We start from the raw sequence: 21,842 nt of genomic DNA, 5'->3' as shown, positions 1-21,842 counted from the left end.
ATGTTATTCCTTTTTAATGAGTCGCTGAGTTCTTTAATTCTTATGTCATGCTCTTTTGCCTTAGTTTCCCTCTTTTATTCTGCTTCATTATTCTCCATAAGTTTGTCCTCTATATTGCTGATTTGCTGCTCTGCTTTATCCCTCCTTGCCACCATGGCATCCATTTGAAATTTGCAGCTCAGTTATGGCATTTTTAATTTCATCCTGACTAGATTTTACTTCTTTTATCTCTGCAGATAGGGGTTCTATGCTTTTTTCAACTCCAGCTAGTATTCTTATTATTGTGATTCTAATTTGTGGTTCAGTCATCTTGACTGTATCTGTTTGATTAATTCCCTGGCTGTCATTTCTTCCTGTTCTTTCATTTGGGGTGAATTCCTTCATTTTGTGATTTTGAAGGAAGAGAAAGTATTAATAAAATAAAAATAATAATTAAAAATAAGAAATTAAAAACAACACAAAAAATCAAATAAAGGATGCTAGCTCCTAGGTGTGTTTTTGTCTGGTTGTTGAAGAAGCTTGATAGAATAGAGAGAGAGAAGAAGGTGGGGGGAGAAGATAGGAAAAGAAAAGGGAAGGAAAGGAAAGGAAAGAAAAAAAACAGGAAGAAAAAGAAAAATGTGTGAAAATTAAAAAAATTGAATACAAATAAATAGAATAAGATGAATAAATAAAATAGGGTTTAAAAATTACCATAAAGTAAAAATATAGTAGAAAAAATTAAAGTTTTTTTTATAAAAATTTAAAATGATAATGATTTTTTTCTTTCTGTATTCAAGAATAAAAAAAGAAAAAGAAAAAAATTGGATTGATGGACCAGCAAAAAGAATGAAATATGATTGAAAGTACATCCAATTTCCCCTAGTAGTCAAACTATGAAGTACTTTATAGTCCTTATACTAAGCAGGTGAAGAGATTTGTGTGTTCCAGTAGAGCATGCTGGCCCAGTTGGGAAGGTCTTGGTGTAGCGGCTCCATTCTCCAGTAGATGGTGCTACTTAGTTTACCGAGATGGATTGTTGTGGCATGTGTAGGCATGTGTGTGCATGTGTAGGAGGGGTGATGATGGCTTCACACAGCCACCCAGTCTCTAGTATCAGAACTCTGTGCTCTTGCCCACTGGCAATCAAGCTCCCCTCCTTTTTCTCCTGCTTCCGTCTACTCCCTGCTTCTACACTGTTCATGACCAAGCCATCAGCCTGCCAGGCTGCACCTCCCTCCAGAGTTTTATCTTAGATGGGGCTGTGTTTCCAAACCCCTCATTTCTGAGTGCCCTGTAGCTTTGACCCACTCAAACCCTCTGGGGGAGCATCTCTCTGAGCAATGGCTGGGTGCTAGCCTCCCCCCTGGAATGTCCATTTGGCTGTGCTGCTCTACATACACAGAGACTGTGGCCGGTGGAAGCCCACCCCAGAAAAATTTCGTGCAATTGTGTAGCAGCTGTGGTTCAGGGATTATGTAAACCACAACACCATCTGACGCCAGGCTTCAGTGAACCGTTAATGTCCTTGTTCCAACCCCAGCGAATGTGGCTGTTCTCCGGGGTCTGCTGAGACCTCTGCCTGGGGGAAGTCCGCTCGGCCCTTACCACATGTCCTCCCAGCAGGGAAACCACCTCTCCTTGTGTGTTCTAAGAACCCCTTGGATCTCACTGTCTGCTCCTGGGGATTGACCCTTTCCACCAGTGGTCCACCAGGTATTGAGCTGCCAAGTTTCAGACTCTGAGCTCTCCTGTTTATAGCATCTTAATGGAATTTAAACCTTCTCCTTTCTCCTTTATCCCTTTTTTGTTCAGTCCCTTGAAGTCCCTTTCTCCTTTTCCCTTTTTTGTTCAGTGTACTCTTTCTCTTTCTCTCTGGCTGCTTTTGGCGGGGGGTGGGGGGTGGGGGGTGGGGGATGGGGGGAGGGAGAGTGCTTTTCCTATACTTTCCCCCAGTCTCAGTCCTCTGTCAGTAAGCGAACCAGCTCCCTAAACTCTGTGGCTTCTCTCTCCTCCAGTTCACCTCTCTGTGCCAAGTACCTGCCAAGTTCTGTGGTTCAAGTTGTGCAGATTGTTGTGTTAATCCTCAAATTAGTTTTCTAGGTGTGCAAGATGGTTTGGTGGTATTCTAGCTGCATTTCAGGGCTGAGAGAGGCAAAAAAAAAAAAAAAAGTTCCATGCTGCTCTGCCTTCTTGGCCCCTCCCTCCTGAGCCCACCCATTTTTAACACTCCTGAATATTTTCTTCTTATTTTGCATGCTAAGTTACTCTAAACAAACAAAGTTGTTTGTTGTGTGTTGGGCTTTTTGTTTGGTTTTTGTTTTTGTTTTTATACTACAAGAACTCTAGTATTGTGTAGGAAATGATCTTGATGCAATAGTTTCTTCTGAGTATACATCCAGGGGCAGTGCCACAGGTCCTAAAACATAAAGTCTCAGAAAATCTTAGTTTATCAAATAACCTAATTTATCTATTTAAAAATACACAGTGAGAAGTTAGGAGAAAGTGAGTGAGTACGTTTACAAACTTAGGACAGAGTGGAAGCCCTACTATCCCTGAATCATATTGCCTGTCACTCATTTTGTTGCAACAGCTTTCCCTGTTGATGGTGAAGATAGTAAGACCAGAGCTGGGGTTTGAGCAAGGGGGTCCAAAGTACAGAGGATGCTTGGTATCAAAATCTTCCCTTGTTGTATTGGAGAGACACAGAGGAAAGTATGTCTAGCTACAGCTGTAGAGAACCAGTGACCTGATAGATAGCCAGGCCTTTGGTTTTTGTTTTTTTCTGCATGCTATTGGCAGGGGAAAATGGGATACTGCTACATCTCATATAAATGTATTACACATCTGTAGGGACTCATATGTGCCTTCCTATTTTGGCAATTTTGTACCTTTCTGTTTTGTACCTTCCTATTTTCACCAAATTCTCTAGTTTTTGTCTAACATGTCACACAAACTACTTCCTTCCTTAACACTTAGTTTCTCTCCCTATTATCTCTCTTATAACCAAAGCTGAATATTCTTTTTTGTTAATTGAAGTATAATTGACATATACCATTACATTCGTTTTAGGATTACAACATATTTGTACATACTGTACCGTAAAATAAGTCTAGTTCACATCGATCACTGACATAGTTACAAAACTTTTTTCTTAGATAAGAGTTTATAAATTTATATTCATTTCAGCTTTAAAATATGAAGTACCATAACATTAACTCTAGTCACCATCCTGTACATTACATCCCCATGACTTAAGCATTTTATAACTGGAGGATTGTACGCTTCAACCTCCTTAAGCCATTTCAATAACACCCCCCATACACAACCCACCTCTGGCAATCAGCAATCTTTATATCTGTGAGATGGGCATTCATTCATTCATTCATTCCACGTATAAATGAATCCTACATTGTTTGTCTTTCTCTGACTTACTTATTTCACTTAGCATAATGCCCTAAAGGTCTACCCAGGTCACAAATGCAAGATTTAATCTTTTATGTTTGAAAAATATTCTGTTATATGTGTATATATCTTCGTTGTTCATTCATCCATTGATGAACAACTTAGGTTGTTTCTGCATGTTGGCTATTGAAAGTAATGCTGCAGTAAACATAGGGGTTCAGATCTTTCTCATTAGTATTTTTATTTTCTTCAGAAAATATCCAGTAGTGGAATAGGATCATGTGGTACTTCTATTTTTAATTTTTTGAGGTAACTCCATACTATTTTTCATAGTGGCTATACCACTACCAACACAGTACAATAGTTCTCTTTTATACACATCTCTCCAACACTTATTATTTCTTGTCTTTTCGATTTTTGGGTTCTGACAGGTGTGAGGTGGTATCTCACTGTGGTTTTGGTTTGCATTTCCCTGATGGTTACGGATGTTGAGCATCTTGTCATGTACTTGTTGGCCAGCTGTATGTCTTCTTTATCAAAATGTCTAGTCAGATCTTCTGTCCATTTTTAAATTGTATTCTTCATTTTGTTCATATAGTTGTTGTGTTATTTATTTATTTATTTCAAATTTGTATGTAAATTCTATTTAGGTAACATATACTGTAATATTTGTTTCTGGAGTAGAATTTAGTGATTCATCACTTACATAGAACACCCACTGTTCAATATAACAAGTGCCTTCTTTAATGCCCACACCCATTTAGCTCATGGGTGGTGGTGTCCCCCCACCAACCCCCGCTTTAGCAACCCTCATTTTACTCTCTATAGTTAAGAGTCTCTTGGAGCACCTGGGTGGCTCAGTTGGTTAAGCATCTGACTCTCAATTTCAACTCATGATCTTGTGATTCATGAGTTTGAGTTCCATGTCAGGCTCTGTGCTAACAAGGAGCCTGCTTGGGATTCTCTCTCTCCCTCTCTCTCTGCCCCTCTTCTGATTGCTCACTGTCTCTCAAAATAAATAAAGAAACATTAAAAAACGAGTTTCTTATGGTTTGTCTCCATCCTTTTTCCCCCTTCCCCTATGTTCATCTGTTTTGCTCATTACATTCCATGTCTGATTTAAATCATATGGTATTTGTCTTTTTCTGAAGAGCTTATTTTGCTTAGTATAATATACTGTAGTTCAATCCATATCATTGCAAAAGGCAAAATTTCACTCTTTTTGATGGCCAAGTAATATTCCATTGTGTGTGTGTATGTGTGTGTGTGTGTGTGTGTGTGTGTGTGTGTGTGTGTGTACACACATACATACATGTATACTACATCTTCTTCACCTGTTCATCAGTCAGTGGACTTTTGGGCTCTTTCCATAATCAGGCTACTGTTCATAATGTTGCTATAAACATTGGGGTGCATGTGCCCCTTCAAATCTGTATTTTTGTATCCATTGGTAAATACCTAATACTGCAATTGCTGGACCATAAGGTAGTTCTATTTTTAACTTTTCAAGGAACCTTGATACTGTTTTCCAGAATGGCTGTACCAGTTTTCATTCTTACCAATAGTATAAGAGGGTTCCCCTTTCTCCACCCTGGCCAACTTCTATTCTTTCCTGTGTTGTTAATTTCAGCCATTCTGACATGTGTGAGGTGGTACCTCATCATGGGTTTGATTTGTATTTCCCTGATGATGAATGATGTTGAGCATAATTTCATGAGTGTGTTGGCCATCTGGATGTCTTCTTACGGAAAAATGTCTATTCATGCCTTCTGCCCATTTCTTAACTGGATTATTTGGTTTTTTGGGGTGTTGAGCTTGATAAGTTCTTTATAGATTATTGGCACTAACTCTTTATCAGATATGTCATTTGCAAACGTCTTCTCCCATTCCATAGGCTGCCTTTTAGTTTTGCTGATTTTTTCTTCACTGGGAAGAAGGTTTTTATCTTGATCAAGTCCCAATAGTTCCTTTTTGCTTTTGTTTCCCTTTCCTGTGGAGACTTGTCTAGTAAGAAGTTGCTGCAGCCAAGGTCAAAGAGGTGGGTGCCTGGGTTCTCCTCTAGAATTTTCATGGTTTCCTGCCTCATATTTAGGTGTTTTATCCATTTTGAATTTATTTTTGTGTGTGGTGTAAGAAAGTAGTCCAGTTTCATTCTGAATGATGCTGTTCAATTTTCCCAACACCATTTTTTGGAGAGACTATTTTTTCCATTGGATATTTTTTCCTGCTTTCTGGAAGATTAGCTGACCATATAGTTGGGGGTCCATTTCTGGGCTTTCTGTTCTCTTCCATTAATGTATGTGTCTGTTTTTGTGCCAGTACCATACTGTCTTGATGACTACAGCTTTGTAATATAGCTTGAAGTTTGGGATTGTGATGCCTCCAGTTTTGTTTCTCTTTTTCAAGATTGCTTTGGATACTTGGGGTCTTTAGAGGTTCCATACACATTTTAGGATTGTTTGCTCTAGCTCTATCTGTTGGTATTTTGATAGGGATTGCATTAAATATGTAGATTACTTTGAATGGTATAGACATGTTCGCAATATTTGTTCTTCCAATCCATGAGCATGGAATGTTTTTCCATTTCTTTGTGTCATCTTCAGTTTCTTTCATAAGTGTCCTATAGTTTTCAGAGTACAGATCTTTTACCTCTTTGGTTAGTTTATTCCTAGGTATCTTATGGTATTTGGTGCAGTTGTAAATGGGATAGATTCCTTGATTTATCTTTCTGCTGCTTCATTATTGATGTAGAGAAATGTAAGAAATTTCTGTATGTTGATTTTATATCCTGCAACTTTGCTGAATTTGTGTATCAGTTTGAGTAATATTTTTGGTGAAGCCATTCAGGTTGTCTTTAAAAAAATTTTTTTAATGCTTATTTATTTTTTAGAGAGAGAAAGAAAGTGTGTGTGTGAGCAGAGGAGGGGCAGAGTGAGAGGGAGACAGAGGATCCTAACCAGGCTCTGTGCTGACATCAGAGATCCTGATGTGGGCTTGAACTCACAAACCACAAGATTGTGACATGAGCTAAAATCAGATGTTTAACTGATTGAGCCACCCAGATGCCCATTTAGGTTTTCTATATACAGTATCATGTTATCTGCAAATAGTGAAAGTTTGACTTCTTCTTTTTCAATTTGGATGCCTTTTATTTCTTTATGTTGTCTGATGGCTGAGGCTAGAACTTCTAGTACTGTGTGTTAAATAACAGTGGTGAATAAATAAATAAATAAATAAATAAATAAATAAATAAATAAATAACAGTGGTGAGAGTGAACATAGGTGTCTTGTTCCTGAATATAGAGGAAAAGCACTCAGTTTTCCCCATTAAGGATATTAGCAGTGGGTCATCCCTATATGGCCTTTTTGATGTTGAGGTATGTTCCATCTATCCCTACTTTGTTGAGGGTTTTTATCAAAATGGATGCTCTATTTTGTCATATGCTTTTTCTGCATCTATTGAGAGGATCATATGCTTCTTATCCTTTTTGTATTAACGTGGTATATCACCTTGATTGATTTGTGAATGCCGAACCAGCCCTGTAGCCCAGGAATAAATCCCACTTGATCATGGTGAATAATTCTTTTAATGTTCTGTTGGATTCTATTTGTTAGGATCTTGTTGAGAATTTTTGCATCCATGTGAATTAGGGATAATGGCCTAATTCTCCTTTTTAGTGGGGTCCTTGGTTTTGGAATCAAGATAATGCTGGCCTTGTAGAATGAGTTTGTAAGTTTTCCTTTCATTTCTATTTGTTGGAACAGTTTGAGAATAGTAGGTATTAACTCTTCTTTAAATGTCTGGTAGAATTCCCCTGGGAAGTGCTTTGTTTGTTTGTTTGTTTTTTGCTTGATTTGTATGAGTTCTTTATATATTTGGATATTAATCCCTTATCAGATAAATGATTTGCAAATATTTTCTCCCTTTCTATAGGCTGCCTTTTGATGGTTTCCTTTGCTGTGCAGAAGGTTTTTAGTTTGATGTAGTTGACTTGTTTATTTTTGCTTTTGTTGCCTTTACTGTTGATTTCAGATCCAAAAAAATCATTGTCAAGACTTATGTCATGGAGCTTTTTGTCTGTTTTCATCTCAGAGTTTTATGGTTTCAGGTCTTACATTCAAATATTTAACCCATTTTGAGTTAATTTTCATGCATGTTTTAAGAAAGCAGTTCAGTCTCATTCTTTTGCATGTGGTTATATATTTTTCTCAACACAGTCTCTCTTATAAAGAGACTATCCTTTCCTTTTCATCTCTATGTTGTTATGCCAATACCATACTGTTTTGGTTACTGTATCTTTGTAATATAGATTGATATCAGGAAGTATGATGCCTTCAGTTTTGTTTTTATTTCTCAGTATTGCTTTGGCTATTCTCTGGTTCTACACAAATGTTAAGATTATTTATTCTATTTCTGTGAAAAATGCCATTGGAATTTTGATAGGTATTTCACTGAATCTATAGACTGCTTTAGGTACTATGAACATTTTAACAATATTCTCCTAATCCGTGAGCATGGAATATCTTTCCCTTTGTGTTTCTTTCAATTTCTTTCATTAATGTCAGATAGTTTTTACTGTACAGATAGATCTTGCACCTCCTTGTTTAAATTTATTCCTAGGTATTTTACTTTTGTTGATGCAATTGTAAATAGGATTGTCTTCTTAATTTCTCTTTATGATAGTGAATGTTTTACTTCTTGCTTCTAATGTGGATGCCTTTTATTTCTTTTTCTTGCCTAATTTTGTGGCCTGGACTTCCAATACTATGTTGAATAAAATAGATGAGAGGGGACATTCTTGTATTGCTCTTGATCTTAGAGGAAACTGTTGAGTATAATGTTAGCTGTGCTGTTATCACATATAGCCTTTGTTATGTTGAGATATGTTCCCTTTGTGTCCACTTTGTTGAGAGTTTTAATCACTAATCGATGTTGCATTTTGTTGTGTCTATTGAAATGATATAATTATTATTCTTCATTTTGTTAATGTACTATGGCATATCATATTGCTTGATTTGCAGATGTTGAATCATTCTTGAATTATTTAAATAAATCCCACTTGTTCATGATGTATGATTCTTTTAATGTATTTTTTAATTTGGTTTGTTGAGGATTTTTGAATTTATGTTCATCAGACATTTGGGCCTATATTTTGTTTTCTTGTGGCATCCTTGTCTCGTTTTGGTATGAAGATAATTCTGGCTTTGTAAAATGAGGTTGGAAGTGTCCTTACTTCTATTTTTTGGAAGAGTTTGAGAAGGATTAGTAATAATTCTTGAAATGTTTGGTAGAATTTACCAGTGAAGCTGTCTTGTTCTGGAATTTTGTTGGGAGGTTTTTGATTGCTGGTTTACTCTTCTTACTAGTAACCAGTCTTTTTACACTTTGTATATCATCATGATTCAGTCTTGGTAGGTAGTATAGTACTAGGAATTCATCAATTTCTTCTAGGTTTGTCCAATTTGTTGACATATAATTGTTAATAATAGTCTCATGATCCTATGTATTTCTGTGGTATCCACTGTAAATTTTGTCTTTCATTCTCATTTTGAGTTCTCTCTTTTTTTAATTGGTTCATCTAGCTAAAAGTTTGTTGTTTTTCTCTTTTCAGAGTACCAGTCCTTCCTATCATTGATTGTTTCTATTTTATTTTTTTTTCTTTATTTCATTTATTTATGCTCTGGTCTTTATTTTCTTTCTTCTGCTAATTTTTGGCTTTATTTATTCTTTTTTTAGTTAAGATGTAATTAGGTTTATATTTGAGATATTTGTCTCTTGATGTAGACATTGGTATGAACTTCCCTTCTAGAACTGCTCTAATTGCATCCCATACATTTGTGTTTGTTTTATTTCCATTTTCATTTGTTTCAAGGAAAATTTTTAAAAAGTTTCTTTCGATGTCTTTGATCCATTGGTTGTTCAGTAGTATGTTGTTTAATTTCCACATGTTTGTAAGTTTTCTGGTTTTCTTCTTATAATTGATTTCTGGTTTTATACCACTGTGGTCAGAAAAGATATTGATATGATTTCTAAGTTTAAAATTTATTTACACTTGTTTTGTGGCCTAACATATGTCTATCCTGGAGAATATTCCATGTGCATTTGAGAAGAATATGTGTTGTATTTCTTTTGGATGGAATGTTCTGTATATAAAAATTAAGTTCCATCTGGTCTAAGGCCAATGTTTCTGTCTGGATGACCTATTCATTTAGATAAATGGAGTATGAAAGTCCGCTACTTTATTATATTGGTGTCTATTTTTCTTTTTAGGTCTGTTAAAGTTTGTTTTGCATTTTTGTATGTTCCTATATTGGGTGTATAAATATTTGTAAATGTTATATCCTTTTGTTGGATTGACCCCTTTATTATATGATGTCCTTCTTTGATGTTTATTATAGTCTTCATCTTAAATCTATTTTGGCTGTCTAGGGGTGCCTAGATGGCTCAGTTGGTTAAGCTTCTGACTTCAGCTCAGGTCATGATCTCACGGTTCATGGGTTTAAGCCCTGCATTGCTGTGTGCTGACAGCTCCAAGTCTGGAGCCTGCTTCAGATTCTGTCTCCCTCTGTCTCTGCCCCTCCCCCGCTCGTGCACGTGCTCGCTCTCTCTCTCAAAAATGAATAAACATTAAAAAAAATTAAAAAATCTTTTTGTCTGCTATAACTACTTCAACTTTCTTTTGGTTTCCATTTGCATGATATATCATTTTCCATCCCTTCATTTTTAGTCTCTGTGTGTCCTTATATCTGAAGTGAATTTTTTTGTAGGTAGCCTGTATCTTGGTCTTGTTTTTATTTTTTAAATCCACTCAGCCACTCTGTCTCATGGTTCTAAAATTTAGTCCATTTACATTTGAAGTATTTATTGATAGGTATGTACTCTTTGCCATTCTGTTCATTGTTTTCTGGCTATTTTATAGTTCTTCTCTGTACCTTTCTTCTCTTGCTCTCTTCTGTTGTAAATTGATGACTTTCAGAATGGTATGTTTAGATTTCTTACTCTTTATTTTATGTGTATCTACTAGAGGTTTTTGCTTTGTAGTTATCATGATACATATACATACTTCTATTTATAACAGCTTAAGTTGATAAGAACTTAAGTTTGAATGCATTTTTAAAGCTCCATATTTTTATGTTTTTTTGGCATCACGTTTTACCTCTTTTTATCTTGTGTGCCCTTTAGTTATTAGTTTTACTTTTGACTTTTAGTGTTTATACTAGCTTTAATAGTGAATAATCAATTACCTTTACCATCCATACATGTATCTGTGTGGTTTATACTTTTATAAGTTTTCTTGTTACTAATTAGCACCCTTTCTTTTCATCTTAAATTCCGTCTCAGATTTTTTATAAAGCCACTTTAGTAGCGATGAACTCCTTTCGCTTTTGTTTGTCTGGAAAATTCTGTACCTCGTCTGAATGATAACTTTGATTTTAGGTAGAATATTCTTGGTTGGGATTTTTTTTTCTTTGAGCATTTTGAATATATTGTGCCATTTCTTTTTGGTCTGCAAACTTTCTGCTGAGAATTCTGATAACTTTATGGGGGGAGGGGACAGTTCCCTTACACATAACAAGTAGTTTTTATTTTGTGCGTTTAAGATGCTCTCCTTGTCTTAAACTTTTAACATTTAATTGTAATGTACCTTAGTGAGAATTTCCTTGAGTTCATCTTATTTGGAACTTTATGGGCTTCCTGGCTCTGGATGGCTATTCTTCCCTAGGTTAGGTTAGTTTTAAATATATATATATATATATATATATAATCTTAAATTTATTTATTTTTGAGAGAGATGGAGTGAACAGGGGAGAGGTAGAGAAAGAGAGAGAAAATCCCAAGCAGACTCTGCTCTGTCAGCGCACAGCTCAACATAGGGCTTGGTCCCACAAACAATGAGATCATCACCTGAGCTGAAATAGAGAGTCAGATGCTCAACCAACTGAGCCACCCAGGTGCCCCTAAGCCTATATTTATTTAAATAATTGTTTTCTGTACCTTCTCTTTCTCCTTTCCTCTGGGCCCCCTCTAATGCAAATATTAGCCTCCTTGATATTGTCCCTTAAGTCCTTTAAGGTATCTTCCCTTGTTTTAATTTTTGTTTTTACTTTTGCAGTTCTGATTAGGGTGAGTTCCTCTGCCCTGTCTTGGAGTTCATTGATCCTTTCTTCTACTCCATCTTATCTTCTAGTCTTCTGTTGAACCCTTCTCATGTACTTTCAGTACACTTACTTACTCTTTACTTTTGTAACTTCTGTTTGATACTTTTATCTTCTCTTTGTTGAAGTTCATTCTGTTCATCCATTTTTCTGGGTTTTTTGAGCATCTTTATGACAGTGTCTTTGACCTCTTTATCAGGTAAATTACTTAACTCCATTTTATTAAGGAATTTTCCCTGAAGTTGTATTTTTTAAAATTTGGAACATATTATTTTGTTTCTTCATTTTGCTTGACTTTCTGTGACAGTTTCTATGCATTAGATGAAATAGCCACCTCTCTGATTTGAAGGAGTATCTTCCTGTAGATGACCCTTATTGTTCAACCCTGCTCCTAACTTTTGGTCATCTCTTAAATCTTTGTGATTTTCCAAGGAGCCTATTTTATTTTTTAATGACTCCCAGTAGATGAAGGTATGCCAAGACATGTCAGTGTCAAAAAGGGGAGGATCTCAGTAGGCATCTGTATTCAGGCAGACTGGACCCAGACCCTCAGGCGGCAGCAGCAGCTTTTAAGGTCTGGAAATATATACAGTCTTGTGGAACTGCAAATGTATACCCTGCTGGCCCTGAAGCCAAGTATTCTAGGTATCAACTGGGCAGCAGCCAAAAAAAAATCTCCAGGTGGATTTTAACATAGCACTAGTGGGCCTGCTACTCTCCAGGGAGAGAAGCTGGTGGGTGCTATCTTTGTGTCCTCTGCCTTGCTCTAGTCAATAGGCATCAATTTCAACCTCCTTGCCATGCCTCTGAGTGCCAGTAGTTCCCAGAGGGGAGCTTTTACACAAATCTAGTGCCCTGATTTCTGCAGCACTGCCCAGGAAACACCCTTTGGTTACCTCATCTGGTGTCTGGGGCAGTTTATGTGCCTAGATTCCATAGGCCTGAAACAATCGGGAGACATTTGTTGACAGATTACCACTCCCAGAGCATTGGACAGACAACAGGCTGACACGTAGCCCAGTTTATCTGAGAAAGAGCTCAATTTGCTTGTCCAGGAGCTCTGGCCTGAGGGACAAGCTTTAGGTTTGGCGCATATCTAGGAGCCTATGGAGGTGTTCTCAAGGAGCACGCCAATGAAGGTCAACTTTGAGTTCTCTCTGCCTTTCCTTTAATTACAAATAATATTGTTGTGTAGCTCAGACATTGACAATGGGTTAAAAGATTGATTATTGCATTTGCACATATCAAACACAAACATCCAGTACTTTCACAGTGGATATTCAGGGATAACCGATTTGTCTGTAGCTTCATTTTTTTTTCTCCCTAAATGATATCCCCTTTATCTTTTTGTTCCTGAGATAAAAGCTATAGAGATTTTATTTCTTCATGCACTTGTCTGCAACAATAAGCATTAACACATTTTTAGATGTTGTAGGTTGTCTAACTTATGTTAACACTTTTGCAGATGCTGTAGATTTTCAAATTTAGGGTATGAACAACCATGCTTTGTGTGGTGGTGAGGAAAGATAGTTTGGAATGAAAATGTGTAATTATAAATATTAGAACACACATGCATTTAAACAATACTAAAGACCCAGAAGTGAAAATATTTTCCTGATACCTAAATGTGGTGAGAGGATATTCTTTATGAAGATTTTAAAGTCTGAATCATTGATTGGATATCCCGATCTTGTGTGAGGTGGCTATGTATGTTTTTCATCCAATTCTTTAGTCCTGCTTTGTTCAAGAATTAATTTCCTTCCTATATCTCTTAGATCAACATGTCCACTTTTACATATAAGATGTCCAGAATCTAATCTTACATGTCACTAGCTTACAGGGATACCTTCCACCCCCCCCCCTTCAATTAAATATAAAGGCACTAATCAGTACACTTTTGAGATTTTCTAATGATCCCTCCAAACTGGCAGTGTCTTTGGATTTTCAGTATTTGCCCTGGAAGGTAACGTGAGGAAAACAAGTTACTTTTAATCAATGTTCATATCCAAACCAGTTACTACTACTTTGTCCTATAAACCACTGTGTATAAAACACAAGACAATGTGGTACATCTTCCCTTTCTGTGAGGAACTTTTTAGGAGGACTAGTTCTCTCCAATAAGTGAACCCTTGCTGAAGAAAGCAGGATTACTTACCAGTATGTCTCCTCATAGAAAGGAAAAATCCTTCAGTTTAGAGCTCAAGTCCTGCTTCTGCAGAGGATGAAACAAAATATCGTTTTTTTTTTCCCTCCTATTTGCTTAAAAATTTAGCCTAGGAGAAAGTTGTCATGATTGAATTCAGAAAGCATATGCCAGAAGGAAATAGAGATTCAGATGGAATATTAAATTAGGGTAAATGCTTTGTGTCACAAGAACCATGAAAAACACAGGAATTTAAGGAAGAACATATTTTAATGTTTGAGACCAGTCTTTCCGAGGTGACAAGGGAAATAAGAACTATTACAACAAATAACTATTAACACAATTCAATCCTTGATAATCTTTCATATGATAATTCCTTTATAGTCATTTACATCTCTTAATGCTAGCACAGGATTGTGAAGTTGCCAAGCATAAGTTGCATGTAACTGAGCAGAAAGATCACAATCTCCCCGTATTGCTAGAAGAGCTTCAGGATGTGGAAGATGACAAAGTTCTTAACCATGAAGAGCCAAAATGTGCTAAAAATAATGTCCATTTGCATAATTAGTGATAAAATATAAGCCCATTTGCTATAAAGTAAGAAAATGGTTACAATGCCTGCTGTAGCTGTACAAAGGATTCCAAAGAGAAAGAAACTTAAGTAATATATAATGAATGGCTCTTAAGGCCAATTATTTACTTTCCATTCTTAAATGTCTTTCACAATTGGTGGCGCTTATGAAATGTGATGTACTGACAGTCCTGGCGTCAGTCCATTGCAACGAATAGGGACGCTGATGTTTTCCCTTGATAAAGAAGACAAGCGTTCAGGGTCCAACATTTGTTGAGAATGTGCACTGTGCTGAATTTGCCACCAGGGAACCAGTTGGTGAATCAGTACCAAATAAAAACAATTGGTTCATGCTTGAGCCAGGTCCATAGAAACTGAAATCAATTTGTGAACATGAAGAATTTTAAAAGGCTCCGGTTTTGTGTTCAAAGTATAATTTTTTAATATCTTAAAATCAGTTAGAAATATGCTGCTGCTTCGTGCAAAAATAATGCCACCATTTCTTCAACTAGAAGGTGTGTTTTGTAAAAATAAAGCATATTTAATCTTCATTTTGTAGGTCAATAGTAACAATGGTCCTGATGTAGCTGGTACATAAAGGTCGAAACTCATTTACTGCCTGGAAAATAGAAGAAATGTTCTTAATCAGAAAGCAGTGGGAAAATCCCTTACGGATTTTAATCTCAGGGTGCCTGGGTGGCTCAGTTGGTTAAGCCTCCAACTCTTGATTTAGGCTCAGGTCATCAACTCACAATTGATGAGATGAAGCCCCGCATCTGGCTCTGTGCTGTCAACACAGAGATCCTCTCTCTGCCTCTCCCCCACTCATGCTCAGGCTCTCTCTAAATAAATACATATTAAAAAAAATAATTTCAATCTCCCATAACCTGCCCTAGACAATAATGTATTAATTACTTGTGACTTTTTGTTATAATTAGCTAGAAATAATCAAGAAACAAAATGTCACTGGGGCACCTGGGTGACTCAGTTAAGCCTCTGACTTAGATCATGATCTCACAGGTTTGGGGTTCGAGCCCTGCATGGGGCTCTCTGCTGTCAGCAAAGAGTCTGCTTTGGATCCTCTGTCTTCTCTCTCCCTCTGCCCCTTGCCTGCTCACACTTTCTCTCCCAAAAATAAACATTAAAAAAAAATTTAAAAAATTAAAAGGATTTTGCACTAAAGCTATATTCGTACTTTCAAAGGTGATAATTTCATTTTTTTATTCCATTCCTCCCAGAACTTAAGATGCAATGTAGTAATCTGCTTGATGCAATGAGTAATCTGCTCATAGGCCTTATTTACTCATTCAGTCTTTGTGTTTTAATTTACATTAGATATCTCAAAACTTGGAGGATATATTGAAAATGGTAGTTGGGTAGACAAATCTAAAAATGTTTGTAGGCTAATTTTATAACCCCTCTTTGGTAAACTGAATACAGGTAATAATTTTTGGTGTATACTTACTTATTTTACTTTCTTTGATCTGCACGCACAGTATGAAATCATAAAAGCAACAAACATCACCACGCCAACACTGAGTAAGGTAATTTCTACCAGGCCAAGAAGGTTGATTTTTCCAGTCACTCTTTTTCTAAACATTTCTGCCTTCTCATCACCAATGGTACCAGTCTGTAATAAAGTTAATGATTAACATGATTTGAATAGATGAGCAAAGCAAAAGACTTAAAACCTTCCACTTACATATCACTCTTTTCTCCAAATGCTTGCATAGGTGTTAGTCATCTGTATGTTTAAGATAAACTAGGATAATTCACTTTGCATGTCAAAGGCGGCAATAAATGCCAAGGTAGAATACTTAGTGAAATATAATCCTTCCCCCACTTTGCACATGTTATATAGCACTATTGAACATGCTAGGCTTCACTGATCTTCAGAATGACCTTATAACATCCTTTCCAAAAGATGCTCCCTTTAAGTGGCAAGGTTTCAATAGTTTCAATCGCTCTGAAGTTTTATGTACTGCATTCCCCAATTCTGGGGCTAATTGATATCATGGTTTACACTAAAATTATGTCATCAGGGAATAGGATAGACTGCATACACCTATTCTAACCTGGCCTTTATAAGTTTGGTTGACTTTTATTACCAGTATAATATTCACTGAGTCTTGAGTTATTTGGAGTTACATGTATGTATGACTCTTTCTTAAAATAAGCACTATGCCAAGAAAAAGTGCCTAAAGATGCATTTTGAAAATAATCTAAAATGATAGAAATTGCTTTGATTTTCTAAAAGAAAAATACTGAAAACTGATACAACTATGTGATTGGGTTTTCTCAAATATATATATGCATCTATATGGGCAATGAAAACGTATACAACTTCAAAAACTATACATATATATTTAATTTTGAAACACCAATGAAGTTTACTGTTTTTAATGACTGAGAGATAAAAATACTAACCTCATTAAGCCAAAGAATAGGCACAATATAGTTCCGCTTAAGACCCTTTAATGCCCTGTAATATACATTAAAAGTAATTATGAAAATATATACTAATATATTACACATACACAACAGAAATTTCAACAAGTACTAGTGTAAATATATGTTTAGAAATTAGTTGCTTTTGCAACTTGGTTAAGTTCCTTGATTTCTGTTCCCTGTAACAAGTCATTTGAATGTTAATATAGCTGTTCCTCAGACATTTTCCATGCTTACAAATCTGTTTAATACAGATATATAATTAGATTAACTTTTTCTAAGCACAGATTTTCCCTTTCAACAAATTCTACCCAGGAAGGTAAAATATGAATTCTGGAAACTATGGTCATAGAAGTATCTGGACAGCTAGCAAAATGAGAGATACCACCAAATACTTAAATTAAAACATATCCAACTATGTGTAAATATCATTTCTATAAACACTAGGCATAATTATAGATTTAAAAAATTATAAGCATTTAATAATTATTTAATGACATTAAGCAAAGAGAAGTTGAAATTTTATATTTTTTCCACTTCTTATAAGAATGTGAGTTAGTCTATGAAAAGAAAATACTACAAAAATCATGCAGTGATAACCTCACTTAAGAGACTTACTCAATTTTCTTTGCTGGTTTGACCAATATGTTGATTTGCAGCCGTTTTGCAAATCGTAAAGTGAATCCAGTTATCTAAAAAGAGAACAAACTAATTACCAACTTTAAACAAAAAGTTGCAATATCCAAACTTACTTTTATTATTATGTAAAATTTAATATGACACTACTACTTGAAACTTGTGAAATTAATTGGACATATTAAATTATTACATATCTATAATTACATATGTATATGCAGGCATATTTATGTATGTGGGTATGTGCACACATAATGACTTTGTGCAACAAAATGTCAGGTCTTTAGTTAGATATGTGATATTGAACCAAATAGCTATCTATAATTACATGTGTATATGCAGGTATTGCATACACAATTTCTTTGCCCAACCAAATGTCAAGGTTTTAGTTAGATTCGTGATAGTTACCTAACATGGTTTTGGTAATCAGCAATATGGAAACACAGAGCTCATATAATTAGATTCTTTTTTTTTTTTTTTTTCAACGTTTATTTATTTTTGGGACAGAGAGAGACAGAGCATGAACGGGGGAGGGGCAGAGAGAGAGGGAGACACAGAATCGGAAACAGGCTCCAGGCTCCGAGCCATCAGCCCAGAGCCCGACGCGGGGCTCGAACTCCCGGACCGCGAGATCGTGACCTGGCTGAAGTCGGACGCTTAACCGACTGCGCCACCCAGGCGCCCCATCATATAATTAGATTCTTAAACTACACAAGGCCAGATATATATTCAGTAAAAATCCATGTATCCTCAGTGTAATTATACTAGTTGTATCATTATTTAAAGTGACACATGACTATTAAAATTTTGACATTTCATTTGACTTTTGAAGAGGAAAATATCAAAATCATTTAAAACTTTAAACTGTTGAGTTACCGGAATTTTTAAATATTTTTTTTTCAACGTTTATTTATTTTTGGGACAGAGAGAGACAGAGCATGAACGGGGGAGGGGCAGAGAGAGAGGGAGACACAGAATCGGAAACAGGCTCCAGGCTCTGAGCCATCAGCCCAGAGCCTGACGCGGGGCTCGAACTCATGGACGGCGAGATCGTGACCTGGCTGAAGTCAGACACTTAACCGACTGCGCCACCCAGGCACCCCTGGTTACAGGAATTTTTATTGATTTTTCTTGACCCTAAGTGAAATAGATCTTGCCCTGAATTCACATAATACCCATAAAATATCTTTTAATTCCTCATAATACACAGTATCTCTTCATATAAGCAGTATTTACAGTTATAAATTACTGTTTGATGATTATTTTATACATCTCAAATTGTTTTAAGCCAGTTAGAATCGTTCCCATCATTGGTATTCCTGACCTATGAACCATTAGATAGGCATATAAATTTCCATATGCTGAGAAACTGAAGTTTAATTACCTTGACATTTCATAAGCAACAATAGAAAGAAATCAATGTCATTTTGACTGAAATAATAGTAATATATCAAGATTTTGATTCAGTAACTGCAATTAACAAGGAGAGAATTTACTTTTTCTTTCAATTTAATGAAATCAGATCAATAATATGTTTGCTTACAGGTTCAACATCTAAGTATGTGCTATGTTCGTCTTCATTTGGAGTTAAGCCTTCAATGGGTTCTGCAATATCAGGACTTGCATGTAGAAAATGAGGAAGTGAAATATACACAGGTTTTCCTGAAAACATTTTAAGAGATATTGGAGATAAATAATTTTTCTCATTTCGCATACCACCCAAAAAATATTTCCTTAAAAATAAAACTTAAACTTTTTTTAATGTTTATTCATTTTTGAAAGAGAGAGAGGGGCAGAGAGAGAGAGGGGAAGACACAGAATCAGAAGCAGGCTCCCGGCTCTGAGCTGTCAGCACAGGGCCCAACGCAGGGCTCAAGCTCAGAAACCGCGAGATCATGACCTGAAATTAAGTCGGATGCTTAACCAATTGAGCCACTCAGGCAGCCCAAATATAAAAATTTTAAAATAAAAGAATGCATAACTAGGCTTGAACAATGATTGGGGAGTGAGGGTGGGGGAGAATTATATTACCTGATCACTATTGTACAAAAAGAAAATAAAAATTTATGCATCATCCCATTAAACAGTAAGTTAATGCCTGCTGTTCTTCCTTAGATGTCAATTTTCAATATGTAAAGATGAGCTGCTGAGCATAAAATTTCAATCATGTTCTTGTTTCAGGCAGTAATAAGTCTGTGAACTGAGAATTAATTTAAGAGGTCTTCTTTTTTGCCTTCACATTGACTCCAATATGAAGGTGAGCTAAATAAGATTCCAAGTTTTGTTTTTAAGTCCATTCTTCTTTCAGAGACATATTGAAAACATATTTTTATTTACCAATTTCTAGGGAAGAAAAATCTAGAAATATGGCAGATGGACAAGTTGGGATGTTCAAAGTACTCTAGGAATTATTCTTGTTTTACCATCTATTTGAAAGGAGGCCAGGAAACCAACAAAATGAAAAGTGTAACTGTGGAATGGATACAAGCCACATATTCAGTAAGTAGTTGATATAAAAAACATATAATGAATTCATAGAACTCAAAAAAAAAAAAACACCAGATAACAAAAAATGGGCTAAGGACCTAAATAGACATTGTCCAAAGTAGAAGGGAAATATCGGTATGGTTTTACCTAATAATAACTAAGTTTCACAACACTGGAACACAACTGGGACCTCAAAAACAAAACAAAAATCAAAGCAAAATTATTCTATCACCACGCTTCCTTAACTGTCTTCTTGCTTTCTCGCTTTAATTTTAAATTTTGGTTGAAAGGGATCTTGGGTAAAAGTTGCATTTTTTTAAAAGTGTTTATTTATTTATTTTGAGAGAGAGTGTGCGCACAAGCAAGTGGTGAAGGGGCACAGACAGAGAGGGAGACAGAGAATCCCAAGCAGACTTTGTCAGCACATAGCCCCACGAGGAGATTGATCTCACAAACCTCAAGATCATGACCTTAGCCGAAATCAAGAGTCAGGTACTTAACTGACTGAGCCACCCAGGTGCCTCAAGGTTGCATTTTATTTTGTGTATTTTTTTCAGTGTTTATTAAAATTCTAGTTATTTAACATATAGTGTAAAACTGGTTTCAGGAGTAGAATTTAGTGATTCATCACTTACATATAACATCCAGTGCTCATCAAAGTGCCCTCCTTAATACCCATCACCTATTTAACCCATCCGCCATCCACTTCCCCTCCAGCAACCCTCAGTTTATTCTCTGTACATAAGAGTCTTTTTGGTTTGCCTCCCTTTCTTTTCTTGTCCCTTCCCATATGTTCATGTTTTGTTTCTTAAATTCCACATATGAGTGGAATGATATGGTATTTGTCTTTCCCTGATGAACTTATTTTGCTCTGCACAATACCCTCTAGCTCTATTCATAGCACTGCAAATGGCAAGATTTTACTCTTTCTGAAGGCCAACTAATATTCCATTGTATATATGTGTGTGTAAATGTCCATCTAATGATGAATGGATAAAGAAGTTGTGGTATGTGATATATCTTTATCCATTCATCAGTCGATGGATATTTGGGCTCTTTGCATAGTTTGACTATTGTTGATAATGATGCTATACACACTGGGGTGCATGTGCCCCTTCAAATTTGTATTTTTGTATCCTTTGGGTAAATACCTAGTAGTGCAATTGCTGGGCAATGGGGTAGTTCTACTTTTAACTTTTTTAAAAAAAGTTTTTTAATGTTTGTTTATTTTTGATAGAGAGAGAGAGAGTGAGTGAGTGAGAGAGGAGAGCATGCATGAGCAGGGGAGGGGCAGAGAGAGGGGGAGACACAGAATTCAAAGCAGGCTCCGGGCTCTAGGCTTTTGGCACAGAGCCCGATGCGGGGCTCAAAACTCACGAACCATGAGATCATAATCTGAGTCAAAGTTGGATGCTTAACCAACTGAGTTACCCAAGGCGCCCCTATTTTTAACTTTTTGAAGAACCTCCAGACTGTTTTCCAGAGTGGCTGCACCAGTTTGTGTTCCCACCAACAGTGTAAGAGGGTTTCCCTTTCTCTGCATCCTCACCGACATCTGTTTCCTGTGTTGCTAATTTAGTCATTCTGATGAGTGTGAAGTGGTATCTCATGGTTTTCATTTGTATTTCCCTGATGATGCTCACTCATCATCAAGGCTTCAAATTATATCATGGACTGTGACACTGAGAACACTTACCTTCTTTGCATCTGCCAATGTCTAATACACCATATGATGTACAATTATTGGAGATAACGGTTTCTGTGCAGAAACAATGGTTATCTGGATTTTGAAGTGGAGATGCAAAGGCCATGGATGGAAGAACAAATCTATAGACAGGGATTCCTTTCAGGTTAATTTCAGCTCCAAACACAGCATAGATTGACCTAAACGCAAAGAAAAAAGAGCTTTATTCCAGGAACCTAAACTACATTCTAGAGATTATTTTTTCCTCTTATTTTTAGATTATATTCTTGCTTTAAATAAGAAAGATTAGATACTTGGGGCGCCTGGTTGGC

At 36.1% G+C, this 21,842-nt stretch overlaps 2 protein-coding genes across 8 annotated transcripts in view; one reads left to right on the top strand and one right to left on the bottom strand.

Moving 5' to 3' along the window:
- Positions 1-21,842, top strand: part of GNAT3 (G protein subunit alpha transducin 3) — a 300,648-nt gene that overhangs the window by 69,169 nt on the left and 209,637 nt on the right. The window contains exons 2-3 of one of the 2 annotated variants that reach the window (XM_045052312.1): positions 19,521-19,596; positions 19,687-19,838. The exons of the other annotated variant lie outside the window; for it this stretch is intronic. The gene's annotated coding sequence lies outside the window, so the exon portion shown is untranslated. The remainder of the gene's footprint in view (positions 1-19,520; positions 19,597-19,686; positions 19,839-21,842) is intronic. 2 annotated transcript variants of the gene reach the window in all.
- Positions 13,936-21,842, bottom strand: part of CD36 (CD36 molecule) — a 76,757-nt gene continuing 68,850 nt past the window's right edge. For all 6 annotated transcript variants that reach the window (XM_019825388.3, XM_011280346.4, XM_019825387.3 and 3 more), the window contains 6 exons: positions 21,523-21,710; positions 18,883-19,001; positions 17,322-17,395; positions 16,683-16,737; positions 15,721-15,885; positions 13,936-14,874 (listed from right to left, as the gene is read on the bottom strand). In XM_019825388.3, the coding sequence (XP_019680947.2) occupies positions 15,721-15,885; positions 16,683-16,737; positions 17,322-17,395; positions 18,883-19,001; positions 21,523-21,710 (601 nt within the window). In that variant the 3' untranslated portion in view covers positions 13,936-14,874. The remainder of the gene's footprint in view (positions 14,875-15,720; positions 15,886-16,682; positions 16,738-17,321; positions 17,396-18,882; positions 19,002-21,522; positions 21,711-21,842) is intronic.

Source organism: Felis catus, chromosome A2, assembly GCF_018350175.1.
Source record: "Felis catus isolate Fca126 chromosome A2, F.catus_Fca126_mat1.0, whole genome shotgun sequence".
In the NCBI taxonomy this organism is placed as follows: Eukaryota; Metazoa; Chordata; class Mammalia; order Carnivora; family Felidae; genus Felis; species Felis catus.
The sequence above is the reverse complement of the archived record's forward strand: the minus strand, read 5'-3'. Positions and strand labels throughout refer to the sequence as shown.